This window comes from Corvus hawaiiensis, chromosome 6 (genome assembly GCF_020740725.1).
Source record: "Corvus hawaiiensis isolate bCorHaw1 chromosome 6, bCorHaw1.pri.cur, whole genome shotgun sequence".
In the NCBI taxonomy this organism is placed as follows: Eukaryota; Metazoa; Chordata; class Aves; order Passeriformes; family Corvidae; genus Corvus; species Corvus hawaiiensis.
In genome coordinates, this window is record NC_063218.1 from 11,598,251 (window position 1) to 11,624,760 (window position 26,510).

Genomic DNA, 26,510 nt, shown 5'->3' on the forward strand with positions numbered 1-26,510 from the left:
CAACTGGCTGAGAAGTTGCTGGGTTTGATGAATATTTGTCTTGCCAACAAGAGCTTTGAGAAGGACAATCTTCTTTCTTTAAAATTTTCACTCTGTTATCTAGAAATCAACACTTTCCGTAGTAGTATCTGAACACCATTTTTCCTCTTAGCACTACATTGTAATGCTATATGTGCAAATATTACCAGCAGTACAGCAAACTTGCTATATACTCATAGCAATTAAGAGAGATTTAACAAAAAAAATCCTACTATAATGCCATGTATGTGCTTTAAGGCTGTTTTTTTTTTTTAATTGAGCAGCTATTAATGGATTTGGGAATAGCATAGTTATGAGAGAGCTGAGAAGAAGCTGCTAATCATTCCTATCTAGGGTGGCTGTGGAAATATATTGTTACATAACTGCAGTTAAAGACACCTTTAGGCACTTGCAGTTGGAAGTGACTGGTTTTGTTGTTTTGGTGAGGTTTCCTTGTTTGTTTGTTTTTCTTACAAGGAGCAGTCAGTGTCAGGTTGGCTATTTAGGAAAGGAAGCTGGGAGACCCAGGAGGGTCATACCCCAGGGTGGGACAGACCCATGGCCTCACCAACAGCACAGGCTCACAGAAGCTGAACACATCACCAGAGCTGGTGCTGGTTAATGGGGCCCATTGGCAGTTCCAGACACAGCAAGTGGAGAACAAGGACAGGGGTCATCAATGGGCTCCAGGCAGGAGCAAAAGCAGACAGGGCCAAAGACGGGGTTAGAGCGCAGGTCCAAAGGGTCCTTTCAGCAGATGGGCCACCCACAGTAGGTAGTCCAACGACCAACTGCAGGCAGAGGTGGAGTCCAGCATGGCTACAGCACAGCTAAGACCAGAACCAACAGCACTGGGCTGACCCAACATGGACCTGGGGGCAGGAGGTGGGCGAGAGCCCCAGAGGAGGCTCCTCAGGGAGATGAAGACTTCTTAATGCCCTCAGGCCCCTGCCATTTTCATGGCTTTCACGACTCTTTGCCTGTTTGCCACTGCTGCTTTTGATTCTTGAAAACCTTGTCCTCTCCTTGAAATGTGACAGAAAAAGCAGAAGTGAAGAATTAAAAGCAGCCGTCCTATTTCAGGGGACACATGGCATCTTTTCATTTCTCCCCATGACACAGTCATGAAGGAAACTTCTCTCAGCAAAGTTCTTTAAGGAGTATTTATAGAAAAGTCAGAATCTGATCCTTTAAATCCCTACCAGGTCTCTAAAAAGGAAGACACTGAAAACCTTTTTAACATTTTAAAATAGATTAAAAGAACAATTTATAGATGCAGCATTTCAAGCAAGAGACCTTTAACCTGAAATCAATATCCCAAAGACCTCTAAGATTCTATAGAATCTCTCTTATAAGCATGTAAAAAATAGCAACACTGACTGAATAGGTGAGATATCAGTGTGAATTTGCTCCTGCTGGTTGCAGTCTCTAAAGCCTTTGTCAGATATAGCAAAAGAATTCAGCATGGACACTTGCTGCAAACTTTGCTGTAGAATAAGGTTTAGAAATGAATAAATAAACAAGTATAGCCCTTAAATCCTGTTTATTAAAAAAAACAAAAAACCATTACTAATTTGCAAGTACTGTACTTGGCAGATAAACTATGCACAAGACAAGAAAGCTGTAGTACAGTTCCAGTGATAAGTCATTTTTTATTTTACAAAAAATAGCTGCCTTGAAAAAGAATCAAAGTAACATTCCTTGCTCTTTAATCAATTTTATTTTTTTTACCTTTTATTTTGGGGAATGAAAAAATCCTTAGCAAGACAGATACATTACATTTCTTCACTATCACTCAACGCAATTTACAGCAAATATACACACAAATACTGAGGCCAAACCACAGGCAACAAATTTTACATATTGCTATGAAAAGTTGCAAGATGCTGCTTGGCTTTCAAGGGCCTAGATGGCAGTGTAGTTCTTAGTGTAATTAGTCAATTTGATCTTCTCTGGGAAGATAATATTAACTGAGAGGTTTTCCTCATTGTTAGACTTCAGAAAAAAGTTCTTTTTCTTGCGCAGGAGATGACTATATTTGGCATTAGCAAGCCACATTTCACATTTTGAAAAAAAAACAATCCCAGTTGTACCCAAGACAACAAGACATGTAAGCAAGCCCAGCACAACAAAACATATCACCTGGCTTCTACTCAATAAGGGATCTGCATTTTGGATTGTTTCTTTCACTGTTATTTTCAGGATTTCCTGTTGTTGATGCACTGATCTGTGGTGAGCTTTTGAGGGTGGCTTGTAATTCTGCATATGCTTTGTCTCCATATTCACTCCAGAGAGACTTGTGTTTTTGCTGGGATGTTTGCAGGTCACGCCAACAAATTCTGGTTTACAGACGCACTCGAACCCTCCCTGGGGATGTTCATGGCAAGTCCCTCCATTCTCACATGGGCCACTTGCACAGAATGTGACACGGCTGCTGCAGAGCTTTCCTGTATAGCCATGGGGACAAGAACAGCTGAAACCCACACCAACATCTGTACATGTTCCTCCATTCTCACATGGGTTGGATTCACAGTCGTCTCTATCAATTTCACAGAAGTTGCCAGCAAAACCAGAAGGGCACAGACAGGAAGCATGGGGTGCAAAACCATTGTCATCAACACATGTTCCTCCATTCTGGCAGGGAGAACTAGGATAGATAACAGATACAGGGACAAAATTGAAGTCCAATGGAAGAAACTATTAGGAAACACTTTATAAAATAAAAAGAGCCAGTTTTCTTTAGAAGAGCCCATTCCGAATGCAAATCCACCAGTCAGTGAAGCTGAATGAAGAATGAGTTTGTTCAACAGCTTTGTCAATACAGATTATAATATCTTCTGCTGACCCTTTGAGCAGGATTAGTACACCAGTATATAAATTCAACCCAAAGAGCTGTGAAGGAATTTAAAATTATTTCAAACATTTATTCAAATTAAGCTTCTCACTGTTTTTATATGCTTGGAGCTATTTAGCTGTGCAACTATTCATACAAGACAGAACAAAGACATGAGCAGCATGGCTGCTCCCTTTCTACCGGATTATTCCTAAAATAATCTATATATTGTGTTGGCAGAGCAAAACACTGCCACAGCAGCTAGACATAAAGCTGATTGTTTTTATTCTGCCTCTCCGGTGGTTTCATGACACAAAAAATTTAGAAGCAAACAGATACTTTCCTATAAACTGCTGTTCAGCCAAAATTTTTGATAGATACAATTACAATAAAAAATATCAATGAAGAGAATTTCAGCCTGGGCAAAGACAGCTATAATGTGAAGGCAGTACTAAAGGAAACCAAGTATTTCTGCAAACTCTTTTAGTCCTTCCCAGCTGTAGCCCGGTATTACGTTTTAAGTGATGTAAATTAACAGAGATCTTTTCTATCTTTACAATGCAACTGTGCCTTACTGAGTGTAATGCCGAAAGATATGGCCACCCACTGACTGGCACAAATGTGTCCATTCAGGGGATCTATGCAAAGTGCACTTGGTCCTTCAGCTGTCCCTGCTGGCTGACAAGGGTTCCTGGGTCCCAGGTTTACAAAAAAACCTCAAACCCCACTTTCATGGCAGTTCATCACATATGAACAAAGCTTTTAAAACTTACCTTGTAAGAAATGAAAAATATTTGGTAAAGCATAGGACAAGCCTCTTTGACAACAGAACTTTTTTTAATACTTATGTATCCCTGAAAACATATAGCACAGTACCATCTGATAGCTGAAAAGTCCAAGCTGTTATTTAAGGCCCCCCACTTCCAGGGCAAAGTCCCAGTGGTAATGAACCTCACAGCTTCAGATGCAGACAATTCACATATGCAGCAGTCAGTAGCAATGGACTGTTACGGAATTCCATGGTGGGACACAGGGATTTAAGAGATCTGTTGATGTCTGAATGAGATGACTGTGGAAGAAATTTAAGCACCTGGCTACAAATGGTCCCTGATCACTGGTCAGAATCGGGCTGGGCTATTCACCATTGCTCTGGGACTACCTACAGTAGAGATTGCTCCAAGCACTTCTGGCTTCACTGGGGACTGAAACACTTGGTGGCCACCCATCAGGAGAGACTGAACATTGTGGCAGAGGAATCATCTGTCTGTTTTCTGCTGCTTCCAAATTAACTGCTCTGTCCTCTAGTACTGTTCTTCATTTTAGATGCTGGCTGGGGAAAAAAGCTACTAAAAGAACATATTGGAAGTCTGGAAGCAGTATTGGGAAAACAAAACTGGACTTTGACATGGACATTGTTAGTGACAACTTGAGGTAAGGAATTTCAAAACATTATCCAGCCACTTTGTCTTTTTAAGCAAAATAGAAAATTGGAGTTGTACTGTTCTTGAGTGGTTATGGCCTTCCTAGAGAGTCGAGCACCCTCCCTTACCTTTATGGGTCCCATGAAAAATTGGACAAGCTGGTTTGCATATGAAAATATGTAGAAGTTTGAACCCTCATGGCTGGCTTGAATCTCAGTACTTTCTAGGGAAATGGGAAGAAATTGCTGGAGAATATAAGTGTAAACTTTTTTCTGAACCTTTCAGAAATGTAAAATATTGACATAAAAAACAGTTAAGGGGAAAAAGGCAGAATTTTGAAAATTTTCCTTATTTATTATTAACAGAGTTGGATTTGTCTAATTTAAATATGTTTAAATAAATCAAGCCCTAATATTAATTTCCTTTAATAAATTCTGCTACTTTGCATTTTTGGCATTTAACACAGCAAGGTGTAGTACATGAAGGGTTAGTTGTGGAAAGCTTGTCCACACCACTTCTTTGCTTCCCAGATAGTCTGGTTTCTTTTAGAAAGTACCATTCACTCCTCTGCTTCAAAGCAAAACCTCAAAACATCACACAGAGTTCACTAACGCAGATATATGTAAACAGACTAGAATAAACACTTTGATTTGTGACTTGTCCTGGTTCCATCTGTGAATATTAACTAAGAAGCTGGCAGTAATGCCACTGAGATAGAGAGGAACCAAGAGGAAGTGAGATGTGAATGAAATGACACCATCTGATGAGGTCTCTCTAGGATGTGGGATGCACTCTCTGGTGGACTGTGAATTATTAGCAGACATGGAGCTCTTATGCTGACAAAGTTGTCTTTTTGAACTAAATGCAGATTTGCAGAGCCTGCTACTCATTTTCCTGAAAAAGACAGCTTCCTAGAGAAAAAGAATCACTATCTCAAGTATGTTGCTTTCTTGAGAAAAATTGTTCATGATTTCCAGACTAGTTCAGCATTCAGTCCAAAAACAGAGTACCAACACAAAAAAAAAGTAGTTTCAGCAATTTAAAACCAAAAGGGTTTTAAGGAAATACACGGAACTAATCTGCATTATTTTGTTGATGCTGTATTTTTGGAACTCACCTGTTTTTTTGGGATAGCTAGTATATATGTCCACACTGAATTACGGAAATATTTGCTCTACAGATGAAAAGCAGAAAAAGCTATTCACATCCCCTATATTAGGCAAGTAGCTTGGATGTGATTCATGACTCTTTCAAGGAACTTAAATTTCCTCATTGTCAGTGAAGTAAAACAGGCAAAACAGAGTAGCTATCTTAGAAGCTGAAAGTAAACCCAGACAGAACTGTGTGAGTATCCCCCAACTAAAAGCAATGGCAAAAAAATTCTACTGACATGTAGTTGTGAAAGAATGGCAATTCTTGCCAGGGAGAGTGAGAGGTGTTAATGTTCCTTAAACGAGGTTGTACAAGTCTTCAGGAAGGTTCAGTCATAAGGTAGATCTGAATACTCATAATTATCTATTGCTGAGCAAAAAGAGAACCAGAGGGCACCGATATAGAGCTAGAGAACAAGAAGGCAATCTCCTAAAAGAAAACAGTGATTTTAGGGTGATAGTTTTACCAAGCTTGTATCCATCAGAAAGGCATTCTGTATGTTTATGGGATCAGAACTTTGATAAGCTAGAAGACAGCATATGCTTCTAGATTTCAACAGAAACCCCAATTCACATTATCTATAACATTGAAAGGTCTTCCTTTTTTAAAGCAGTTCTACCAGTGACTTTGCTGGAAGTTCTTTAGTCTGTGCCCATTGCCTTTTGCCCTTCCACTGGGAATCTCTATGAGAAGTCTGGCTCTGTCATCTTTGCTTCCCCTCATCAGGTACTCACACACATGGGTAAGTTCCTCAGAGCCTGCTCTTCTCCAGGATAAATGACCCAGCTCTCAGTATGTCTTTATAGGAGAAATGCTCCCATTCATTAATTGTATCCGTGGCCCTTCACTGGACTCATTCCAGTGTGGCTGTGTCCCTTTTATATTGGGTAGCCCAGAACTGGACCCAGCAATCCAGATATGTCTCACCAAGATTGAGCAGAGGAGAAGGATCACCTCCTTCAATCTACTGGCACTGCTGTCCTTAATGACCCATTTCTTTTAGAGGATAGAGAGCAATGGTCTCCCTGTTCTGATGGAAGTGTCTCCTTCAGTTAACTATGGACATATTATTATATGTTGGTTAAGAAAAAAGGACATACTGGTGTTTTCATGCTGACAACTTGTGTGCTGACTACTGTTTATTAGGCTTTGTGTAAGTTATCCCTCACCAGAGGTGAGAATGCAGGATGGGAGTCACTTCAAGTTTGTTTACAAAAATCACGAGAAGGCATAAATTCACCACAATAAAATGTGCAAATTAGCACTTTTAGTACTCAAGTTGTGCACATAGAGTTACACTGATAATCTATTAAGTCTTTACAATATTAATAGATCAGATTTGTAAAGTTTGATAATAATATCAGCAACTATCAGAAGCATGATGTATTCTAGCACAGACATACTTCCACTTAGCAAAGAATTCTGAATAATAGAAGTGTAGATTTTAAATGCATGTCAGAAATCAATATTTACCCATTAATAATGCAGGGTCCTTTCTTGAGATGGCAGTTTTTTCCCGTAAATCCCTGGGCACATAGACAAATATATCCTCCATCACCAGTCTCTATACATGTTGAATTATTGGTGCAGGGCTTTGCAGAACATGGGTGAATATCTGTTTAAAAAAACCCAACAGGGCTCAATTAATCTAATGAGAAAGAGTCAGTAAATTATATACAACACTTCAAATAAAATATAGCTTTAACAGTACTTAACTCCACACTTTATAAATTCTGATCTATTCCCCCTTTGTTAAAATGGAGTTCAGATTGTTCAACTATTGCAAGCAATTTCAGCTTATTTCTCTCTTTCTAGCTCCTGCTTGAAAAATGTGTTTGAATTGCTCCATTCTATAAATAAGTAGTATTAGAAATAAAATATTAGTATGGGAGAAGGAACTTCTACATAGTCTAGCTGTACTTTCACAATTTTGGCTTCTCCATGAGCAGAATTCTGATAAAGCAATCAGGAACTAGGAATTCTCCCTGCTCCCTGCCTATATCATTATGTGCTTATGAACAAATGTTTCATAAAAACAGAGATCAGCAAATTACAAAAAATCTGTTAAAATTTCATCTTTTGGATGGGCTACATTCAACCCTCACATAACTGTACCAGAAGACATAGCTCTATGATGTCTGGACCCAAAGTCACACATCTCATTTTCTTTGCAATTGCCCTGCTGAGCCACTTCCCACTCAAACGATTACTGAATTTTTTAAATAATTAAAACTAAATAAACAAACAAGTGTATATTTTAGCAAGCTACTGCAGCAGCTGCAGAGAAGTGCTGACTGGAAGGTATCTGATGCCTCACACACACATATACACACTTTCTAAGAAGATGAAAAGGGATTTAAGGGCATTTATATTTTACTTCCAACAGCATAACATGAAATTTAGATGATATCATGAGGTACTGCAAAATTGTAACCACAGCAAAACAACAGCCTTAGCTTTCAAATACAATCTTCCCTGGATAAAAGGTTCTATTTCCTAATGTATTAGCCTGTTCTCATTGCAAGGCAACAACTTAGCATGCACTTTGAGTGTAAGCTCCAGTTTTCACAAGGACCAAAATAATCTTGAGTGCTTTTTGGAGCAGTGTTGTTTGACAGCTATTTTCACAGACTCTAAAGGCAGCTAATAAAGCCTGTACTTTGACAGAGGAAAAAACATGAACTTTGATGCAGGAGCATGGCAACTCTCTGAAATATATATATGTGAATAGGTATGTGTATATATATATATATATATATATACATTACTGTCAATAATTTATGTCAGATATTTACATTTAAAACACATCTTAAAAGGGTGTTTTACCAGGTTCTTTTAAAACAGAATACATAAATTACCTCAATTAGGCCGTTTTCTCTATTTTTCTTTATTTTACCTCTCAAAAGGCCAACAACCAAGTGGTAACTGAGATGAAAACTCAAAATAAGGATGTTACCTTTACACATATATTATTAGTGGCCTCAATCCCATTACCCATTAATTAATTAATAGTTGCATCATACTAAATACATGAAACAATCACTGAGTGTTTTTATGAGGAAGACACGCTCAGTAGTAGTGGTTTGTCACAGCAGGATTTTTAGCCCCTGTCTCATGCATTCATAGCATGGGCATTAGACTCTACTCTCTGATGAGTTTACCAACATGTGCCCTTGGCAAAGCAGTCCAGTGACAAGTAGGACAATTTACTCCCAGCTCACACTCTATGTTGGCTTTTTAGCTAAACTGAGGCCAGGATTCCAATAGGAGGTCACGGACCAGCTAACACGACTGTGTGGCACAGCCAGGGGTGACAAGCTGACAGATCTGATTTAGAGAGGTGGATCAAATACTCTGACTGGGCTGTCATTTTTTCCTGGAAACAAATTGACTAAATTGATTTTCCCTTTGTTATGGTCAATGTTTGATGTGGTTCCTGTACTCTGGAGTGTATATCAGCTGCAGAGGGAAAGTGTGCTGTGCAGCCTGGTTCCAGGGCTTCACACACCAGATTTCAAGGCTGTGTTTCCACAAGATGAGAAGATGCCATGGCATCATGATTCAGTTCGACAGGCCCCATTGCAAAGAGGTTAACCAGCAGTGTTAACACCAAGACCAGCTCACAGATGTCTTTCTTCAAGTGCCTTGTCTGTCCATGTGAATAACAATAGTCACAAATGCTACCACTGATTCTGCCCTACATGTTTACAGTGGATCAAGGCCAACCCATAACCTGCATGTCTTTCAATTACTAGGATGGTTGCTCTTGACCTGATCTGAGAACCAGGCTGCCCATATTAAAAAACAGCTACACAATCAGAGGCATTAACAAACCAGTTGGTGATCTAAAACTACTCTAGAAAGGAATTTCCATGATCAAAGCCAAGGAGATTGTACACTAACTTTTCTACAAAACAGAAGAAAAGAGGTATCATTGCCAGTCCAAATCATCTTTTTTCCTCCCATGCTTAGCAAGCAAATAAACTGCTGAGACTCTATTTTACAAATGTTTCAGTCATTTGAAGTGGCCAGTGAACTTCAGACCCTCCCACAGTTTTCCATTCTAGGTTTTTCCTTCCTGTTTCCTAACCTGATCAAGTTTCATTTAATGGTATCTTTAAATTAATTGTAACTACCTATACTGACTTTATACACCCAGGAAACTGACACTGACTTTTGGCAGAGGATGATGAGATCAGGGCCTGAGAAATTAACCCATTTGAGGTTTCAGTGCTTTATTGGATCAGGATAATAATTTGTGTCAACCTTCTAGTAGCAAGAAGAGGAGGACGAGCACCCTTCTCTTGATCCCTTATGGCAAATAATGCATTTAGAGTAGGTAAAACCACTGAGATGAAAGACTATCAACGTTGCTGCAGATTAAAAGATAGTTATGTCCTTTTAGCTAAAAATTCTTGGCATCTCTTCATGGGGATCTAGATTCAAATCAGCAAAGAAGACTCTGAGATGACTCTGAGTGTTGAGAGAAATAATAGTTTCTGCACTTAATCATGGGATACCCTGTTTGGTGGGTTCAATTTTCAATGCATTCCTTTGCATCCTAAGTAGCAGTTGTAAGAGGGAAACAATTGCAAAGCTCAGAATTGCAAAGATATATCAGTACTAAGAAATTCAGCTATGCAATTAAAGCTTTTAGAAGTAGCAGTGAAGATGCTACCTTTAAAAATGTGGAACTTTGTATTCACTGATAAGCAACAGAACTGAGCCTCCTAAGGTGGGGATTGTTCTGTGTAGCTTTAGAAATCTATGATTGTAGATCAGAGAAGGACTTATTCCTCCTCATTAACTGTAATGGGAATCTAGGTGTTTGTCTCAGGTACAAACACATATGTGAGACGTGTCCAGAACAACATCTGGGAGTTTATAGTCACATCTGCACCACGATGTCACCACTGCTGCCACAGCTCCCACAGACATACTGGGACTGACTTTAAGAAGCCTCTCTATGCTCACATGTGCAGTCAGTGAGTACAGGCTGCAAAACCTGATGAGAAGGTAAATGAGTACCTGAGAACCTTGCACCAAACTCCGTGTCACTGCAAGGATGTGACCTACCTAAAACCTTCTGAGTCTTTTAGTCATCTTGAAAATCTTACACAGTTCAAACCGTCTTCAATGACCACTTTGGCTATATATTGGAGAGCTCAGGCATGCTCTATAAATTATAAGCCATATACCAACAAAAGCCTGAAAGGCATGAAGAGAAAATGAGGCCCTGGACACCTGTCATGTCACAGCTGCAGCTACGTGGGCTGAACAGCCACATGCTCCTGGATGCTCATGTGGTTTCCATCCCCTCAGATCTCTCTGACTGAACATTTGCCTGTGTCAGCCAAAATAAACCATTTCAACAAAGGCCAGTTCTTCAGCTTGCTTATGCTAAGCTGGCTCATTCTGACTGGCAAAGGGTGAGAGGGTGCACACAGAGCTGTGCTTACCCCTCAGACCTGAGGGGGAAGTGGCAGCCTGTTCAGGCAGACCTTTTTCTCAGTTATAGTAACGTTATTTCACTGAATCATCACCGGGTTAAGTAAAGGAAAAAATAAGCACAATGTTTTCCTTCCAAGAAGTACTGAGAAAATAGCATATATACATATATATAATGTGCTACATAAACATTTAAAATTATTTAATATATACAAGACAACTTGTATTTTGATTAGAAGGGCTTACATGACAACAAGGGAGCAGTTATTTGTTGGCCTTGTCCATGATAATCAATGTTTAAAATAGAATAATTTACACTTTGCTCACACATATGCCCAATTACAAAAGATACTGCATTGCTTCTGCCTAAATTACTATAGAAGTTTGAGATTTATGTGCCGCTGCCCAGAAGCTCCTCATTATCTGGAGCTAACATTCAGTGTTTTAGAATTAGCTCTCCAGAAGGACTTTGCGTGTCTCCAGCACCAGATGGGGCTGCTTCCCCTCACTTGCTCAAGGAGAGACAAGGATGTTCAAACCTGTGTCACAGAGGCTGCCAACCCAGCCCTCCTCACAGATGCACTGCCAGGGCTTGGCACAGCTGCCGTGCAAACACCCAGGGAAAGGAATACACTGATTACAAAGTGCACCCTGCCAGCCAGGTTGGCACCTGAAAGAGATAAAAGGCAACACAGAAACGTAGTTTATTTTTAACAAACATAATTACAAGGATGCCCCCCTTATTGAGGCACAATAAATTACACTTTTGTATACCAAATTGTGCTATTTGAACAAAAGCACACCATAAGTGCTTCTGGGATACTAGAAGCAGTTTACGTGAAGAAAACCATCTCATTCAGTGAGAAAAAAAAGCTAATCAATGTAAATACTTCATGCTGGAAAAAGTAAACTGAACAGGTATATAGACATCCATGCTCTGTGATTCCAGTTACTGTATCCTAATCGAGCGCTGCTTCATCACAGTTCCATATTTTCAGACACCAAACCATTTCAGTTTCTATCTTTCTTACCAGGACTATGAATTATTGAAGCTGACCGCTCCTGTGCTAATACCCCTGTCTGACAGATCTTTTTACCTGCATTCACTGGGAAATTCACAGAATCCATTCTCTGGATGGCAGCCAGCTTTACAGTTCACGCCTGGAAGAAGAGATTTATAACATCAAACCAGAAAAATCAGCACAGAAAACACCATATAGTGTCCTATACACATTAGTGATGTTTAAAAGAACCTAGACTGCAAAATTTTCCATTTCTTTTTTCTTCAAACACATTTTTGAAATATAAAATTTCAAATTAACCTAAGCTGGAACATGTTATAGATTATTCCTACAGGGCAAAGGAAATGTCATAAAGAATTAATCACATAAGAATACAAAGTCACTTTAGCACACGCAAAGTGTATGTAATATCCCTATACACTTTTTAAAAGCGTAATGTCAGAGCAGATTCACGACTGTCGTTTCACGACACGCCACTGCAAATGCATTGTTTCAGAACTACTTGAAACACAACAGTACTTTTAGTCAGAAAACAAATTCCATTTAAAACAACTTACAATAAAAGCGTTGCATTCATTTCAACCCTACATCAGATGAAAAAAATGATTTTCATTAAATCATGCATAAAAAACGTAAGTTAAGGAGAAGAGATCTCAGTCGCAGGTTTTCTTTTGTTTGTTTGTTTAAGCATTTGCATCAAGCGATGCTCCTCTGAAAGATCACCGCTAGCCACTGACACCCTACGCCAACGGCAGGAGAAATCCTCTCCGTCCGCTGCCGAGGAAAAGCTTCCCGACGACACCAGCATCTCTGGCTGGAGCGAGGGCTGGGGAAGCCGTTGCCATCCAGAGACTCCGGGAGGGCTCCCGTCATCGCCGCTGCCCGCCCGGCCCCGGCAAACTCCCCAAACTTTCCCAACTCGCCTCCCCTCCCGCGACGCTTCCCGCGGCGGGCGGAGGAGCCCGGCGGGCAGAGGAGCTCGGCGCCCCGGCGCTCGCCCCGCCGGCCTTACCTGGGGCTGCGGGGAGCACGAGAGGCAGGAGGCAGCAGCAGCCCAGGATGCCGGCGGCGCGCAGCCCCATGGCCGGGCCGGGCCCGCTCCGCTCCCCGCGGGGAGCTCGGCGGACGCGGGGCCGGGCAGGCGGAACCCCCCGCCCGCAGCACCGCCGGGCTCCGGCGCGACGGGGCGGGAGGAGGGAGGGACGGAGGGCGGGGAGGGCTGCCCGCCTCCCCCCGCGGGCGGGGAGCTGCCCACGGGGTCGGGCAGACCCCGGCCAGCGCCTCCGCTGCGAGCCGCGCTCCTGCCCGGGGGCGGCCGGAGGAGCCGCGCACCTCCAGCACCTCCAGCACCTCCAGCAGCTCGTCTCCTGCCGCAGGCGAGGGGAGGAATCCTGTAAGGGCGCAGGAGAAGGGAAGTCTGGGGCGAGGGGGAGTGTTAAGCACGCCTCTGGTCTCCCTAAAACTTAGACTGGCTGTCCGCAAAGAGCTAGTCTGGGGCTTGTCTTCAGAAATTTAAAGAATTCTCAGTCGTTCCCATCAGAGCTCCAACTCTTTCAGGAAAGACCAGGGAAGGCAGGGAAAGTAAGATACTGTTAGGTTTCTGAGGCTTGAGAATTCAAAAAAGACCCCACCAAAACGTCCCAAACTGTACCTTTAGAAGTCACAGAACAGATCAAAAATAAACATTACTTTTACCACGAGGTAATTTAAATTCTGCATTTTATTCTGTGATTGTACATTTCTCTTTTATATATCTTCTTCCTTTGTGCTGTCCCTTAAGGAAATAAACTGGCTACTTTTTATTCTTTGTCTTCCTTCTAGTTCATTGTTTTCTTCTTTTAAAGAAGTTCTGCTTGGTTTTTAGGATTCCTGAGGGACCTATTTTTTGCCTGCTGATGCAGTGCTTGCTTCCACCAGACCTCATTTACTAATTTGTCTGCTTTTATGTGAAGCAACTAGAGATCCTTATACTATGGTGAGAAAATTCTACAGCCATCTGCTTTTCCTCTAGAATTACAATGGGCTAATTCAAGATTACCTGCCTGAAAATGCACACACTGGAAAGCACTCATTAACTTCAGATAGTCCATGAAGTGGTATTTCAAGACAATCTTGTCACATAGGTTGAAAAGGTTTGCTGCTAGCAATGCTGCCTTTTAGTTTTAACCAAGAGTGGAGGAAGTAAAGAACAGAAAAAGGAAGAGTAGAAAATGAGGGTTGGGTTAAAAGAGAACACTCAGGAGCGAGGTGTGAGAGGCAGACACTGCTTCTTCAAATCCCTCCAGAAGCTTTGGTATCTGAGATTAGCTGTGCCTATCTGACTCTATAGGCACAGTTTGCCTCCATGCCTTTTCTGCTTATCTTGCTTTCCTTTTACTACTGAAACATTACTTATTATTTTGAAAAGGTTACTTTGCATCACAGCTTTTGCCACAGCTCACCAGACCAAGCCTTGCTGGGATATTGTCAATGACACCCTGGAGAACGTGGAGTGGTAATGATGACTGCTTAATCCTTTACTCTGCCCTTCCGTAAGCCTCCGCTTTTGTATGGCAAATATTAGCAGCTCTTTGTTCACTTTGCTTTTGGCCTTAGTTATTTGTTCACACTCAGGTTTTGATAGGCCCAAGGTTGCTTATTCTTCCCTTAGGTGGTAAGTTCTCTGCTTGCTGATGTAGAAGCCCTGCTATGTTAGACCTTTTATGCATTTTTGGACCAAGAGATAACCTGGGTAGTTCAAAGGGTTCTAAGCATTCTTTGGTTCTCGACCAACTAGTAAAGGAAGGCTTTAATGTTTCTGCCTTCTATCCTAGAAATTTCTCCTTGTATTCTTTTTTCTTCAGACCTTAAGAGTAAAGAATCTGTAGAATTCATAGGCTTTATCTGTACACTCATCAATGTCAGATTATCTGCCTAATTTGCATTGTAAATAGATACACTGACATATGATGACACATTTCTTCTATTTTCTGAGATAACTACTGAATACCTGCTGTATTGTTCAAAACTGGCATCTTACAAAGAATCATCAGGAAAATCTGGTTCTCACAATGCTATGTACAGTGTTATAATGGCCATTGCAAACTTCAATTTTTGTGCTCTCCTTACTTTTCATACTTTTTTAAAATAGATACACTGTTAGGCAAAAATTACCTACTTTTTAGAACAACTCTATTTCTTACTGTCCTATGTCTCAGGGGTGCCTCCTAGATTGCTGAAAATAGGAAAAATCTCATTTTCCCCATCTTTTCTACTTTCTTCAACTGTTATATAAACTCAACTTGCTAATTTTATTTCTAAGAGGTCATAATCCTTTTCCTTTAGAGTAGAGTTTATCTGTTGGAACAGAATCTGCCCAGATACTAATCCAAAAATAATTTCAAAACAGAAACCCAGCATTCTGTAAATCCAGGCTAATTCTCTTCTCTTCCTCCTTCTACCTGAGTAAACCAAGATGAAAATAATTTTTACTTAGCTTGTTTACTGCCAAAAGCATTCTGAACCAAATCTCCATCGTCTTTACAATACTTCTTGAAAATTACAGTAACTGTGTTCTGTGTTTCAGATCTTAGTGATTTGTACTCAGGATGACCTTAATTTCTTTATCTTTTTGGGTCTTTGCATTAGAAGCTGGAAAGGAAAGCATCTCATGTAATAGCTGTCTAGGTATGGAGATCATCCAAGGTGTAAAGACTGTATTTATTTCTTCACCTAAAAATACTTGAGTGGTGAGTAGAGATTGAAGATCTGCATCAGTGACAAGAAACACAGAGCAATTCATTGGCATTACAGCTCCTGAAGGTCCTTGCAAACTCTGGTAGCCGGAATCTGAGGCTATCATCAGTGTCACAAAGAAACCATAAACCTTGTAAGACCTCACTTGAGGGGGTGAAATAACTTTGATTAATTTGGACTACTTGTACATATTGCAAAGAGAAAGGGAAAAATATCAATTACAGGGCAGTGCCCTGGCACTTTTTGAATTACTGTATCAGAAACTCTGTTGTGGAGATGTTTATCCTTCATCCCTTGAAGTGGTCTCATCAGCCATGAATATACACAGGCATAAAGTTTTAGGCTCTGTTACCTGGTTTTACAAGTTTGTATTCAAAGACTTGTGCTGTCCATTAGAAGAAAGCTCATCAGATGCAGCTGGAGCCCTAAGGAACTATTTTTCACTCTTTCTGTAAGGCTGTCCCATCTTTATGTGTGCTAGGACTAGATGGGCTGAAGCAGCCTACAAACTTGCTGGGTTTGAGCAGAACATCCTCTCTTTCCTTTCCCTCTAACCCTTGCCATGTCCCAGATGTACAGTGGCATTTGTCCCCCCATGCCAGCTTGTCTTCTGCTGCCTCTGGCTCCTCAGTGAGCTGACTCAGTGTGCTGTACTGGCAGGTAACTGACAAGAAAACATGAAATTATTTCTGCTGTCACCATACCATTTTCAAAAACATGTTTCTGCTCTTGCAAAAGGCAACAGGTGAATGCCTGCCGATGTCAGTGGGGAGACGGGCACCTTGTCCAGCTCTGTCTGTGTCAGGGCACATAAGCCAGAAAGTTTTTCTTCACAGAACAGTTTTCACTGCACACTGAAGTTGCAGGTATTGCCAGTGAGCTAGAGATTGCCAAAATATAGTTTTTGTAGCACGGTAAATTTTCCCCATTGGAACAGTAGCCAAAATGTGTAGAGCTAAAATATACAGCAGTAATTTACAGAAGTTAAAGCCAAACTCATTCCCTTGCCTTGTACTGAAAATACTCACAGCCTCCCTCTCTAATATTGTCAAAGCAGTAGCTCAGTGCTATCAGTCACCCAATTACTGTAGCACAGAGAAGTTTGCCAGCTGTTTTGGAAAGTACATTACATGAAATCCTTGGCTGCTCTGAAGACTGAGGCAAAACTTTCATCACTAGAGCAGCTTTCCACTGTCTGTAGCAGACTTGATCAAAAAATAGATCTGATTTTCCTCTTTCTCTGTGTTAGGAATGTCAGAGATTTTGCCATCCCTGAGATCATAGTCTAGTCCTCCTTTGATATTTTAAGGAAATAGACCTAAATGTAGAAATTTGAAATATTCAGTAAGATTCTTAATATTTCTTCTCTGAAATATTCAGAGTCTTTACTCTGTCAGATGTAAAAAGTTAGCAATTAAAATACAGGGTCAAGAAAATAATACATGAAAAGCAAAGCAAGACAGCAGCAAAAAACTTTATTCTTCTAGTAGTTTTTCCATCCTACTATTCACAGCACAAAAGATGAGAAACTGGAGAAGTATAGGCATAAAATAAAATATATTCAGAAAATATGATTCTGTCACTAATGCAAACAAAAATGAAATCTTATCCAAAGGTGTTACAAAATAAGAATACATGTGTATTTAAAGAAATCTAAGCAAAGGCATTTTTCAAAGATCTCAAAGAGTATCACTGTCATTTTAGATAGTAGTAATGGGCCGCCTGTACTTGAAGTGTAGAATAACATAGACAGGTTCATTGAATGACAGTGTGAGAATCGTGGAAAGATTTTTAAGTATAAAACCAGAGAAATTATAAAAGATAGATCCATCATGATGTGTGAAAACAGGAAAGACAAAAATGCAAAAACTTGTAGCAGACAGAAGTAATGGCCAGTACTGTACTTAGAAGAAAGATTAATTTAGCCTGACATTTGCTTTTAACACTGAGGTTGATCAGACAGTATGACAATTTGTCACCAGGGTAGAGGCAAAATAATTAATTAGGTGTCTTTAAGGAAACGTTAAGTACACTTATGAGGAGACTAATTTAAAATCATCATTGCCTGAAGCAGGTGTTTGGATTAGGTTATCCGAGATGTCCGTTTCAAAGCCATAATTTGTGGTCCTCCAATATCTTTTGGTCAGGCAAACATTCCCTTGCAAACAGAACTTAAAAAAAGCCTGAGTCCTAGGAGTTTTTAAAAGGTACTTGACAGCCTGACAGATGTCAACAGTAATTAGGAAGTTTTTATCATAGCATGTCCAATACATCCAACATGCTGTACCAGCTTAGAGATGCAGATAATGTTCAGTTTGTAAATCACATCACCTTGCTATGTTTTCCTGCAGTATAAGACATTTGGTGCAGTGAATACAAGTGTAGATTCTAAATAGTCAGCCAGTAAACAGAACATTTTTTTGCTTTGTTAGTAGTATTGCATCTTAAAATATATCTTTAAGTACTTGCCTGAGGCTAGAAAAATAATTTTACTTCCTACATAAAACATAACTAGATCTGAGACTACATTTCTGGACAGGGGCTGACTGTGTGCACACAGGGGACAAAGCAAGCGAGGGAAAAATAATCTCTCTGTTGAGGCACAATGTTCTTAGGTTTTCTGAATTGACAGAATAAATTATTCTGTCTTCTGGCTGAAAGGGATATTTATAAAGAAAAATGGACAATTCACTGCAAGACAGACATATATCAGAATGAATAGCTTAGTTTTATCTACATGGAGTTTGAAATGATAGAGAGCCATTAAGGATTAAATGTTTGAGAGAGGGGGAAATTCAGCATTGAACCTCTGTTCAGGTCTTTTGGAAGATTGTCCACATGTGAATAATCCAGAAAGTGAAAGCATTGCTGTGTATTTCTGAGTGTGTGTGTATAATCTATTCAAATTTAGTCTTTATAATAAATATCTCTCTATATATGATAGCTATATATGGGGAGTGAACAGGAAAACAAACAGATCTAGGGGAAGTATATAACAAAAATAAACGCATGAAGAAATATCTTATAAAATTGTCATTTATCAAAACAAAATAGAGGTACTCTGACAATTTACAACTTTTACACTCTGAAGACTCCAGTGTGTTCTGATACTAAGAGTTTCAACCTGATCTTTAGTACTTAGAGGAGCCTGCTGTTTTTAAAGCTTTGAACTGGCTCTGACGGAGGCTTTGGTGGCAAAAAATAAATGAAAAACAATCCACGTGCCTTTCTAGACTCATTACTGCTGTCAGAACTCTAGTTGCTATTCAGTCTTTGATTTTGTCTTGATCTCAGCTGGAATTTTTGCAAACTACAGAAGCAAGCTGTTATTTTCAGTCTTAGTGCTTTCTCTGATTTTGTGCCATTTTAAGGGAAAGATGCTGCATTTACTTCCATTATATACAAGCTCTAACAGATCCATTGTTGTTATTTATACACCCTCACATATGGGTATGTTCTGCTGATTCCATTACATGCCAAAACGTTTCCGGTGGTTTTGATTTGCTTTTTTGTTTTTTTTTCTGACAAAGAGACCAGATCACTTGTCTACCCTGTGTTGTTTGGTTGGTTGTTTTCTGTTCAGCTTTTTCCAAAATATATGTTTATTTTCTCAAATTTCTGTGGTGTTTTTTTTTTACATATGTCTACTAATTCTAGAAATCAGATGAGCTTAACTCTGTCATAGCCCCATTCCATGGTTTTTTGGGTTTTTTTTAGTTCTCCACTCTTATATTATAACATCTCTATGCTGTACAATTCTGTCCTTTTCCATACTGTTTCTAATTATTTTTTGTTCTGATACTTTTTTTTAATGTGGTGTCTTATCGTTATGGTTTTCATTACTCTCTCTAATGATATCGTTAAGCTATAAAATGGAACCTAAACTAAGTTCTATTTGCATTATTATGGTTACCTTGCATTTTGTTTAGGTCTATTTAATCTTCAATTTGTTACAGGATATTATATAACCATCAGTTGAAAATGATCAGTTTTGATGAAATTTCCACTGTTCTCTATCAATGCATTTTTTCCTCCTAGGTAAGGGACACATGAAAAAACTGCCTCAAGAGTATCATTCCACAATTGGTGCCATAAAAATAATTATTTGAGAATTTAAAAGAACCCAAACCAGAAGGAATATCTGAGGGGAATAATAAAGCAGAATATGCCAGAAGCAGTCCTTTTTGCCATAGCCAGAAGCTCTTTCCCTCAGTCTAGCATCAAGGCCAAGAAAAATAGAGATTGGAAAATTGTCAACCCTTTATACACAAGTAATATCAAGAAAATAATTTTCACTAAGATATACAACCTGTTTCCTTTGGTTTAGTTCATGTCTCAGCTCTGCACTTGCTGGGAAATTTTTCTTCTTTCTAGCCTTATCTTGAAAGAATTTGCAAGTGAAGGACAAATATTTGATAATGGTGCCACAATAATATATTTTAAATTGTTAATGCTGGTAAATGCTTGAAGTCAGGAAGCCTGAAAATTTTTGCATAATGAAAAGTATGACTTTTTTCCCTGCAATTCCAGTGTGAAACAAATTAATTACTTCAGTGAGTTTATCCAGTGCTTAGTACATATTAATGTAGAAGGCTCAGTGATAGGAATTATTTTATAAAGCGTGGTTTAAGATTAATGTTAGAAATTAATTCAGCAAGAATGTAATTGTTGTTGTTGTTGTGCCTGAAACACCTCACCATTCCTTAGTGGTGAAGATTGAGTGAGGTGGCCAAAGCAAGGCTGAATTAACTGTGGTTTGTTTTTCCCAAATCAGATCTAACTGATAGGATTTTTGCAAATCATATGAAGATAACTTGATAAGCAAGAATGAGTTTGCTGAGATCTTGCTTTTGCACTGGTTTGTTGTTGGTTCCATTTCACAGAGATAAAAGCTGAGGCACAGAGAAATAAAGTAATTAGTTCAAACTCACGCTTGTGGCTAAGTCAGGTATGCACGGTTAGGTCTTCTGCATCCCTCTTTCTTCTTATTATTATTATATTTAATAATAAGGTTCACCTTTGGAGTGAACCACAGACTGGGAAAAAAGGAGAAAGAAATTAGGCAAAAAAAAGAAAAGGAGCTTTTTGGTACAGGCCATGTTAAAAACTAGAACTAAATACAGAATTCCCTTGCATTCTGAATTTCCAATGATGGGTATTGGCAAGGGAAATACTGGTTCTTTTTGTCAGAAGTGGGCACAGTTTCAGTTTCCTGAACTAATATGAACTATGGATCTTCTGCTGGAACGTGCATGTGCTCATGCTCTTGGAACAGTGATATTTTTATGTTTGCCTTTTTTAATCTTTATTGCTGCTAGCATGAACTATGGTAGCTATACATTGCTCCCTCTTGCAGGTCTTCTGTAAACTAAATGCTTCATCTTCATATTGCTTGTGAATTTAAATTTAAGCACAAGTATGATATTTCTCTTCCAAGTGCAATAATCCTTAGGCATTCTGTTCAAATGTGTAATTTTCCCACTATTCCCTTTGAATCTTCAAACAGAAATGTGTCATAAATCTTTTGAATCTTGTTCTCTTGCATAATGCAGTAACATTGAATCCCTTAGTTTTCTGATTTAATAATGTTCACCATTAGTAGAATGTAGATTTTGCCTTAGTCTCCTTGTTACACCTTACAAAATTAAATTTTTAGATGCTGATAAAACAGTGGACACAACAGGGCTTTGGGAACTGGAAACAGAACAAAGAATCTGTTACATATTACATGATTGCTGGCTTGCATTTTGCTGACTATAGGTAAAAGCCTCCAGTGACAAGGAAGAGATAAATAGCTCTCCCTTTAACTGCAACTTCGGAAAGCAGTGTAAAGCAGGTCTGATATGAAAGACACAACAATGCTTTCAATTATCTTTCCATAAATGCAGAAAACTAATGATTTTTTTTCTGATATGAGTACTGTATTTTACTACTTTTTCATCTGCTTATGTCTTTCTTATGTGTTTGTGTCTTATTCCTATAGCCGTGTCTTACTTTGAATTTATAAATTCCTTAGTTCAAAGGCTGTCTTTTTACATTGCATTTCTAAAATACCCTGTGATGGGCTCTTAGTAATTCTGACAATACCAAGATGATGTAACATTTGTGTTGCATTACAGATCTTGCAACTGCCATCAGGACTGTAATCTGACTGCACAGGGAACTAAATAAGTAGATAGAGAGGTACTTTTTACTCAGAAAAATGTGAAAGAACACAATAATGAAAGCAGGACAACAAACTAGGACACAACCACAACAAAATAACATGACCACAACAATCCAGGGAAGAGTTCGCTATTCCCATGGCTCTGAGGGATGGGACTTTCTTATTGCTTCAACATTTGTTTGTGTCTTTGCAGAAAGTAAGACTGTGTACAAAACCTGTGCAATGTTATATTATTACAGTGGTTTTGAGGCTGATAAGTCAAGCCCTCAACAGATGGGAAATGATGCAAGAATTAAGATCCACATGCAAACTTAATTTGGCTTTTTGTGATTATGCTTTCTAATTCCGTCTGCAATCTCATCATTACATACTGTGTTTTTCCATGGCACATCTGCCTGATTGAGTGCTCACTTTTTAAATAGATTTTCAGTATTTTGTTTACTCATGTGGCTCCTGTGCCTTACCTCTTGCATTTTTCAAAACCGGTTCTAAAGAGTTGTTGAACTTTCTCTGAGACTTCTCATTCTGTTTGTATTTGCACCCAACAACTACAAAAATAGAAATGAACATATTTTCAGAGCATCTCTGTAACATGAAGCAGTACTAGAACATCCATTTTATATCTGGAGGACTGAGAAACAAAAGAAGTAAAAAAAGCCCAGTTCCTGCTTGCTCTGAGTTGCCAATGCAAGACTTTTTCAGTGCATTTAGCACATTAGACAGCTTCTGACCTGTGGGTCTGTGGACTGGGCACCTTTCACAGCACAGCCATGGCTCGTTTTCACAACATACTGTTCCATTAAACTGAGCCCTGATTCCTGTTGCAGTTAAAGTGCACAGCATTTATGTAAACCTTCCACCATACAAAGCCATGCAAGTGGGTTGAAAAAAGATTGCAGAGAAAAAAGCAAGAAGTGCATTGCCAATGTTTGTGAGCTTCATGATGCTTTAGAAGTAGCTTGCAGGTAATATTCTGGTTTTTTCCATTTTTTGATGGCTTGTTTGTTTTTAATTCAGAAACAGGAGTGGAATATCCCATAATGTGATATCAGCCTGGTGTTTTCATGGTTTTCCTGCATGTTGGCAACAACTACAGGTACTTCAGAGAACTCTGCAGCTTGAAGCTGGTGAGGTAACTCCCAGTCAAGGCAGATAGTCATTCTTGATGAAGCAATGAGAGCCTTTGCTGAGGAGTTTTACACATATTTGCTGAGAGCATGTGAATGCTGAGACATGAATTTTTAATTCCATTCCAGGTATAGTTCTTGCTGTTTCTCCTTAAGATCAATCCTTTCTGTCCCATGTTTCCAGCATTTCTTTATTAGAGTATTTTATAGCTCAGTCTCTGTTATGCTTTCCTGGATTTCTCACATCAATGTTCCTTTAGAAACATTCCCATTCTCCTTTCCTAGACTTTATGCTGTTCCTCTCCTTCAGTCCTCCAGCTCCACCACTGCTCTCTGGGCAGCTGAGCCTCCTCATTTATTTTTTCTCTCACTCCCCATGGCTGTCTCCTGTACCTTCCTCTTCTCACCTAAGTGGTTCTTCATCTGCAAATCTGCACCCTGAACTATTTCACAACAGGTCCCTTCCCACAATCTGCTTGCCCGTCCAGTCCTAGTTCTCCAGTATCTGGGACTGTCATAAAATCCAGAACCCTTCTTGTTTATTCTCATTTGTTCACACTCTGAAAACATCTACTCACTGGCTTTGAGTCATCTTTTTCCTCTACAGGAAAGATGGGAAGAGACTCAATATCAAGGTGTGTGGTGATAAGGGTAATGTCTTAAACTGAAAGAGGGTAGACTCAGATTAAATATAAGGAGGTATTCTTTACTGTGAGGGTAATAAGGCACTGGCAAATATTGCCCAGAGAAGTTGTGGATGCCCCATCCCTAGAAGTATTTAAGGTCCATTGGAAAGGGTTTTGAGCCACTTGGTCTAGTGGAAGGTGTCCCTACCCATGGCAGGGCTATTGGAGCTGGATGATCTTTAGGGTCTCTCCCAACCTTTTACCATTTTATGATTCAGTGATTCTGCTCATCATCTTAAACTTGTCTTCTCATCTATTGGTCTTGGTTTTCCTCTTGATCCAGCTCCCATTTCAAGAGTCTGCTTACCTTTTTCAGACTCTCAGTCTCATCCTCTTCTTGGGGAACACTGCACTTCAGTTTCTGGCCTGCAACATGCACAGCATAAAAAATACCTTTTGAGGCCTTATCTTGCAAACATTAAGAATTTTCTGTTGATATGTGCAAATGACATTTTTTTCAGGGGTTATATCTTATTTGGAAAAGAACAGATATTCATAAGTAAAAAGGAAGGGTGCTCTGAAGAAAACTGCAGCATGTCTTGATAAACTGCATATCCCTGCTCTGTACCATAGGGATAGGGCAACATGTGTGAAATTTGTTTAAATTTTTTAATAATTACAATAATTTTGGCCCATGCCCATGTCAACCTTATCCCAAATCTTGGAAACATTTTATGAATTTTGGCTGACAGTAATTATGTAAACTTCAAGAAAATAATTTCTTCATCCAGATGTCTGGCACACACAATTCCAGCTGGAATAGCTGTAAACTTGATTAAGTTCTCATCTGCCTGAAAGCAAAGCCCTATGAGAGAATGTATCTTGCAGTGTGAAAGATGGGTGATTCAGAAACTGTCCTATCAGGACCTATGGAGAGTGGCAGGGTGGGTGTGAGCCCATAGGACCACAGGATCAGAAGATGAAGTTTTGGCAAAGGGTTATTACAGAACACAGAAAAGAATGGGAATGAGAACTGTGAGGAAGGAGAACAAGAGCAAGACTGGAGCAGTGAGGAAAGCACTGGACAGACATAGCTGGAAGAAAGCAGTGTTCAACAGACACACCACAATCCTCACGTAACTCCCTCATCCACTTGTCCCACTGAATCACCATGTTGCTCAGGTATTCCATCATGACACTTGGCTCAGCCATCCCCACTTTATTGCCATTGTTTTAGTAGTGTGTTCCTCGCTATTATCTAGTAATATATAGGAGAAGAGGAGATCATTACTGGTTCCTGGGAGTTGCTTTTGCTCCTGAGTCCTTGTCTACCCACTGAGCTCATGGACCTGTGCATATCCAGGCACACAGGCCCAGTGCTTCTCCAAGAGGTACTGTGCCCAAGAGCAGATTGGGAAGGGAACTTGGCTCAGTCTCACAGAAGCACAAAGACACGTTCCCGCTCGTGCTGTGATTTCTCTCACACACTGTGCAACAATGGAAGCAAGCAGGAGTGGGATGACCCATTTGTTTGGTTGCCATGACAATGTGTTACCCAGTATGGAATACTGCTCTGAGCAGCCTTGCTGTTTGGCTGCTGTGGGATGATGATACTCTAAAAAAAATAACATAAGAGAGTCAGCCATTGTCATTTCACTGCACTGCATTGACCTCTGCAAGATGAGAGGTGCAGCTCATCTGAAGTGACAGAGGTCTGCTGCTCAGAATATAGCATTTGTTTGAAAAGGAGGTTATGGTTCTTTTCTGAAGAGGGATTGGATGAACTAGATGGGGATTTATTTATTTCTTTGAAATTCCAAGAGGGGTCATTTAATTTCTAATGCTGCAAATAAAATACCTGAGGAAATCAACAGTGGCTTATAGATGTAGGGACAGAACTGTATTCACATTGCAGCAGAAAGAATACTTTCCCTGGGGTGAAAAATGCTGAGATCTATAAGTGGGTAGGCATCAGAAACATGTATAGATACGCCTGAGGTCTGATTTAGAATGGCGGATAAACTCTTCTGTATTTGACACATGAAATAGGCAGCTCTTGCTCTCCCTACCATGACCAACTACCTCAGCTGGTGTAGAAAGGAAAAATACTTCACCAGCAGCTTATTATCTCCCAGAGATAACTTTCTTTAAAGAAATACTGGTTTCTCAAATACAGATCACACTAGATATATGCCTTTAAGGGTTTTACTGAGTCTTTGAGGCATTTTCCATATGCCTTACCTTATGTTGCAGCTTGCTACAAGACAAAGATGACTTTTATCTTTAATTTTGTACTTTCTTATAGAAGTGCTTATGATATTATTATTATCATTATTATTACTATTATTATTATTAAGGATGAGAATAATACTTTGTATTGCTGTAGAACATAGGTATTCAAAACAAGAGTCTTGTACCAGCCTCTGTACCTACTTGCCCATTTTTATTTAAACTTCTATACTAATTCTTTTCAAAATGTATGTAAGTGAGCAAATATATAATGTATCCATCTAGATCAGATGTAATTTATTTCTATCCTTCAAGAGATTTGGGAATATACATCAGTTCCTGTCACAGGGAGGGATGTGCTTTGCAAATCTCTATTCCCTTGACAAGAACAGCTCTTAGCAACAGGCAATTTCCCTGTGTAACACTCCTGGATCTTCCCTCCCTCTGTTTATTTGCTGTTAACAAGTTTGGCTCTCCTTGGAATTTCAGTTCAAATTGGCTCAAAACAATGTCAAAGCAAAGTGTACACATGCATGTTAGAGATGAAACAATGAAGACTTGAGTTTGTGTTTCTCTTTAGTCTACATGAGTATTTCTACTCACCAGTTTGACCTGCTTTTCAGTAATGAAGACCTTCTCCCCCTTTTAATGGAATTTTCTCCAAAGGAATTTTCTAATTTGTATATCACTGTAAATGGGAAACATTTATGGGGTTTACCAAACATAGATGTTG

General features: G+C 39.5%; 1 protein-coding gene and 1 long non-coding RNA gene across 3 annotated transcripts in view; one reads left to right on the forward strand and one right to left on the reverse strand.

Annotated features, from left to right (window-relative positions):
- Positions 1–1,544: 1,544 nt before the first annotated feature.
- On the reverse strand, positions 1,545–13,063 carry DLK1 (delta like non-canonical Notch ligand 1). 2 transcript variants are annotated; one of them, XM_048308212.1, is made up of 5 exons: positions 12,907–13,063; positions 11,970–12,033; positions 11,412–11,542; positions 6,898–7,039; positions 1,545–2,665 (listed from the first exon to the last, which is right to left on the reverse strand). In XM_048308212.1, the coding sequence occupies exons 1-5, from the start codon at positions 12,974–12,976 to the stop codon at positions 1,924–1,926; spliced, it is 1,149 nt and encodes a 382-aa protein (XP_048164169.1). In that variant the 5' UTR covers positions 12,977–13,063; the 3' UTR covers positions 1,545–1,923. The 2 variants fall into 2 exon arrangements, with proteins under 2 accessions (XP_048164169.1, XP_048164170.1); XM_048308213.1 differs by lacking the exon at positions 12,907–13,063 and adding an exon at positions 12,452–12,718.
- LOC125328040 overlaps positions 2,664–26,510 on the forward strand; it is a 31,781-nt gene continuing 7,934 nt past the window's right edge. The window contains exon 1 of the long non-coding RNA XR_007204513.1: positions 2,664–4,282. This is a non-coding gene — a long non-coding RNA (uncharacterized LOC125328040). The remainder of the gene's footprint in view (positions 4,283–26,510) is intronic.

What these genes read in the sequence shown, in the direction of transcription:
- DLK1 (XM_048308212.1), bottom strand. Translation starts at nt 12,976, where the DNA reads ATGGGGCTGCGCGCCGCCGGCATCCTGGGCTGCTGCTGCCTCCTGCCT. An exon ending in CGTGCTCCCCGCAGCCCCAG is followed by an intron (nt 12,034 to 12,906) that starts GTAAGGCCGGCG and finishes CTCTTCTTCCAG; the next exon opens with GCGTGAACTGTAAAGCTGGC. An exon ending in TGGCAGCCTCTGTGACACAG is followed by an intron (nt 7,040 to 11,411) that starts GTTTGAACATCC and finishes TTTTTTAAACAG; the next exon opens with ATATTCACCCATGTTCTGCA.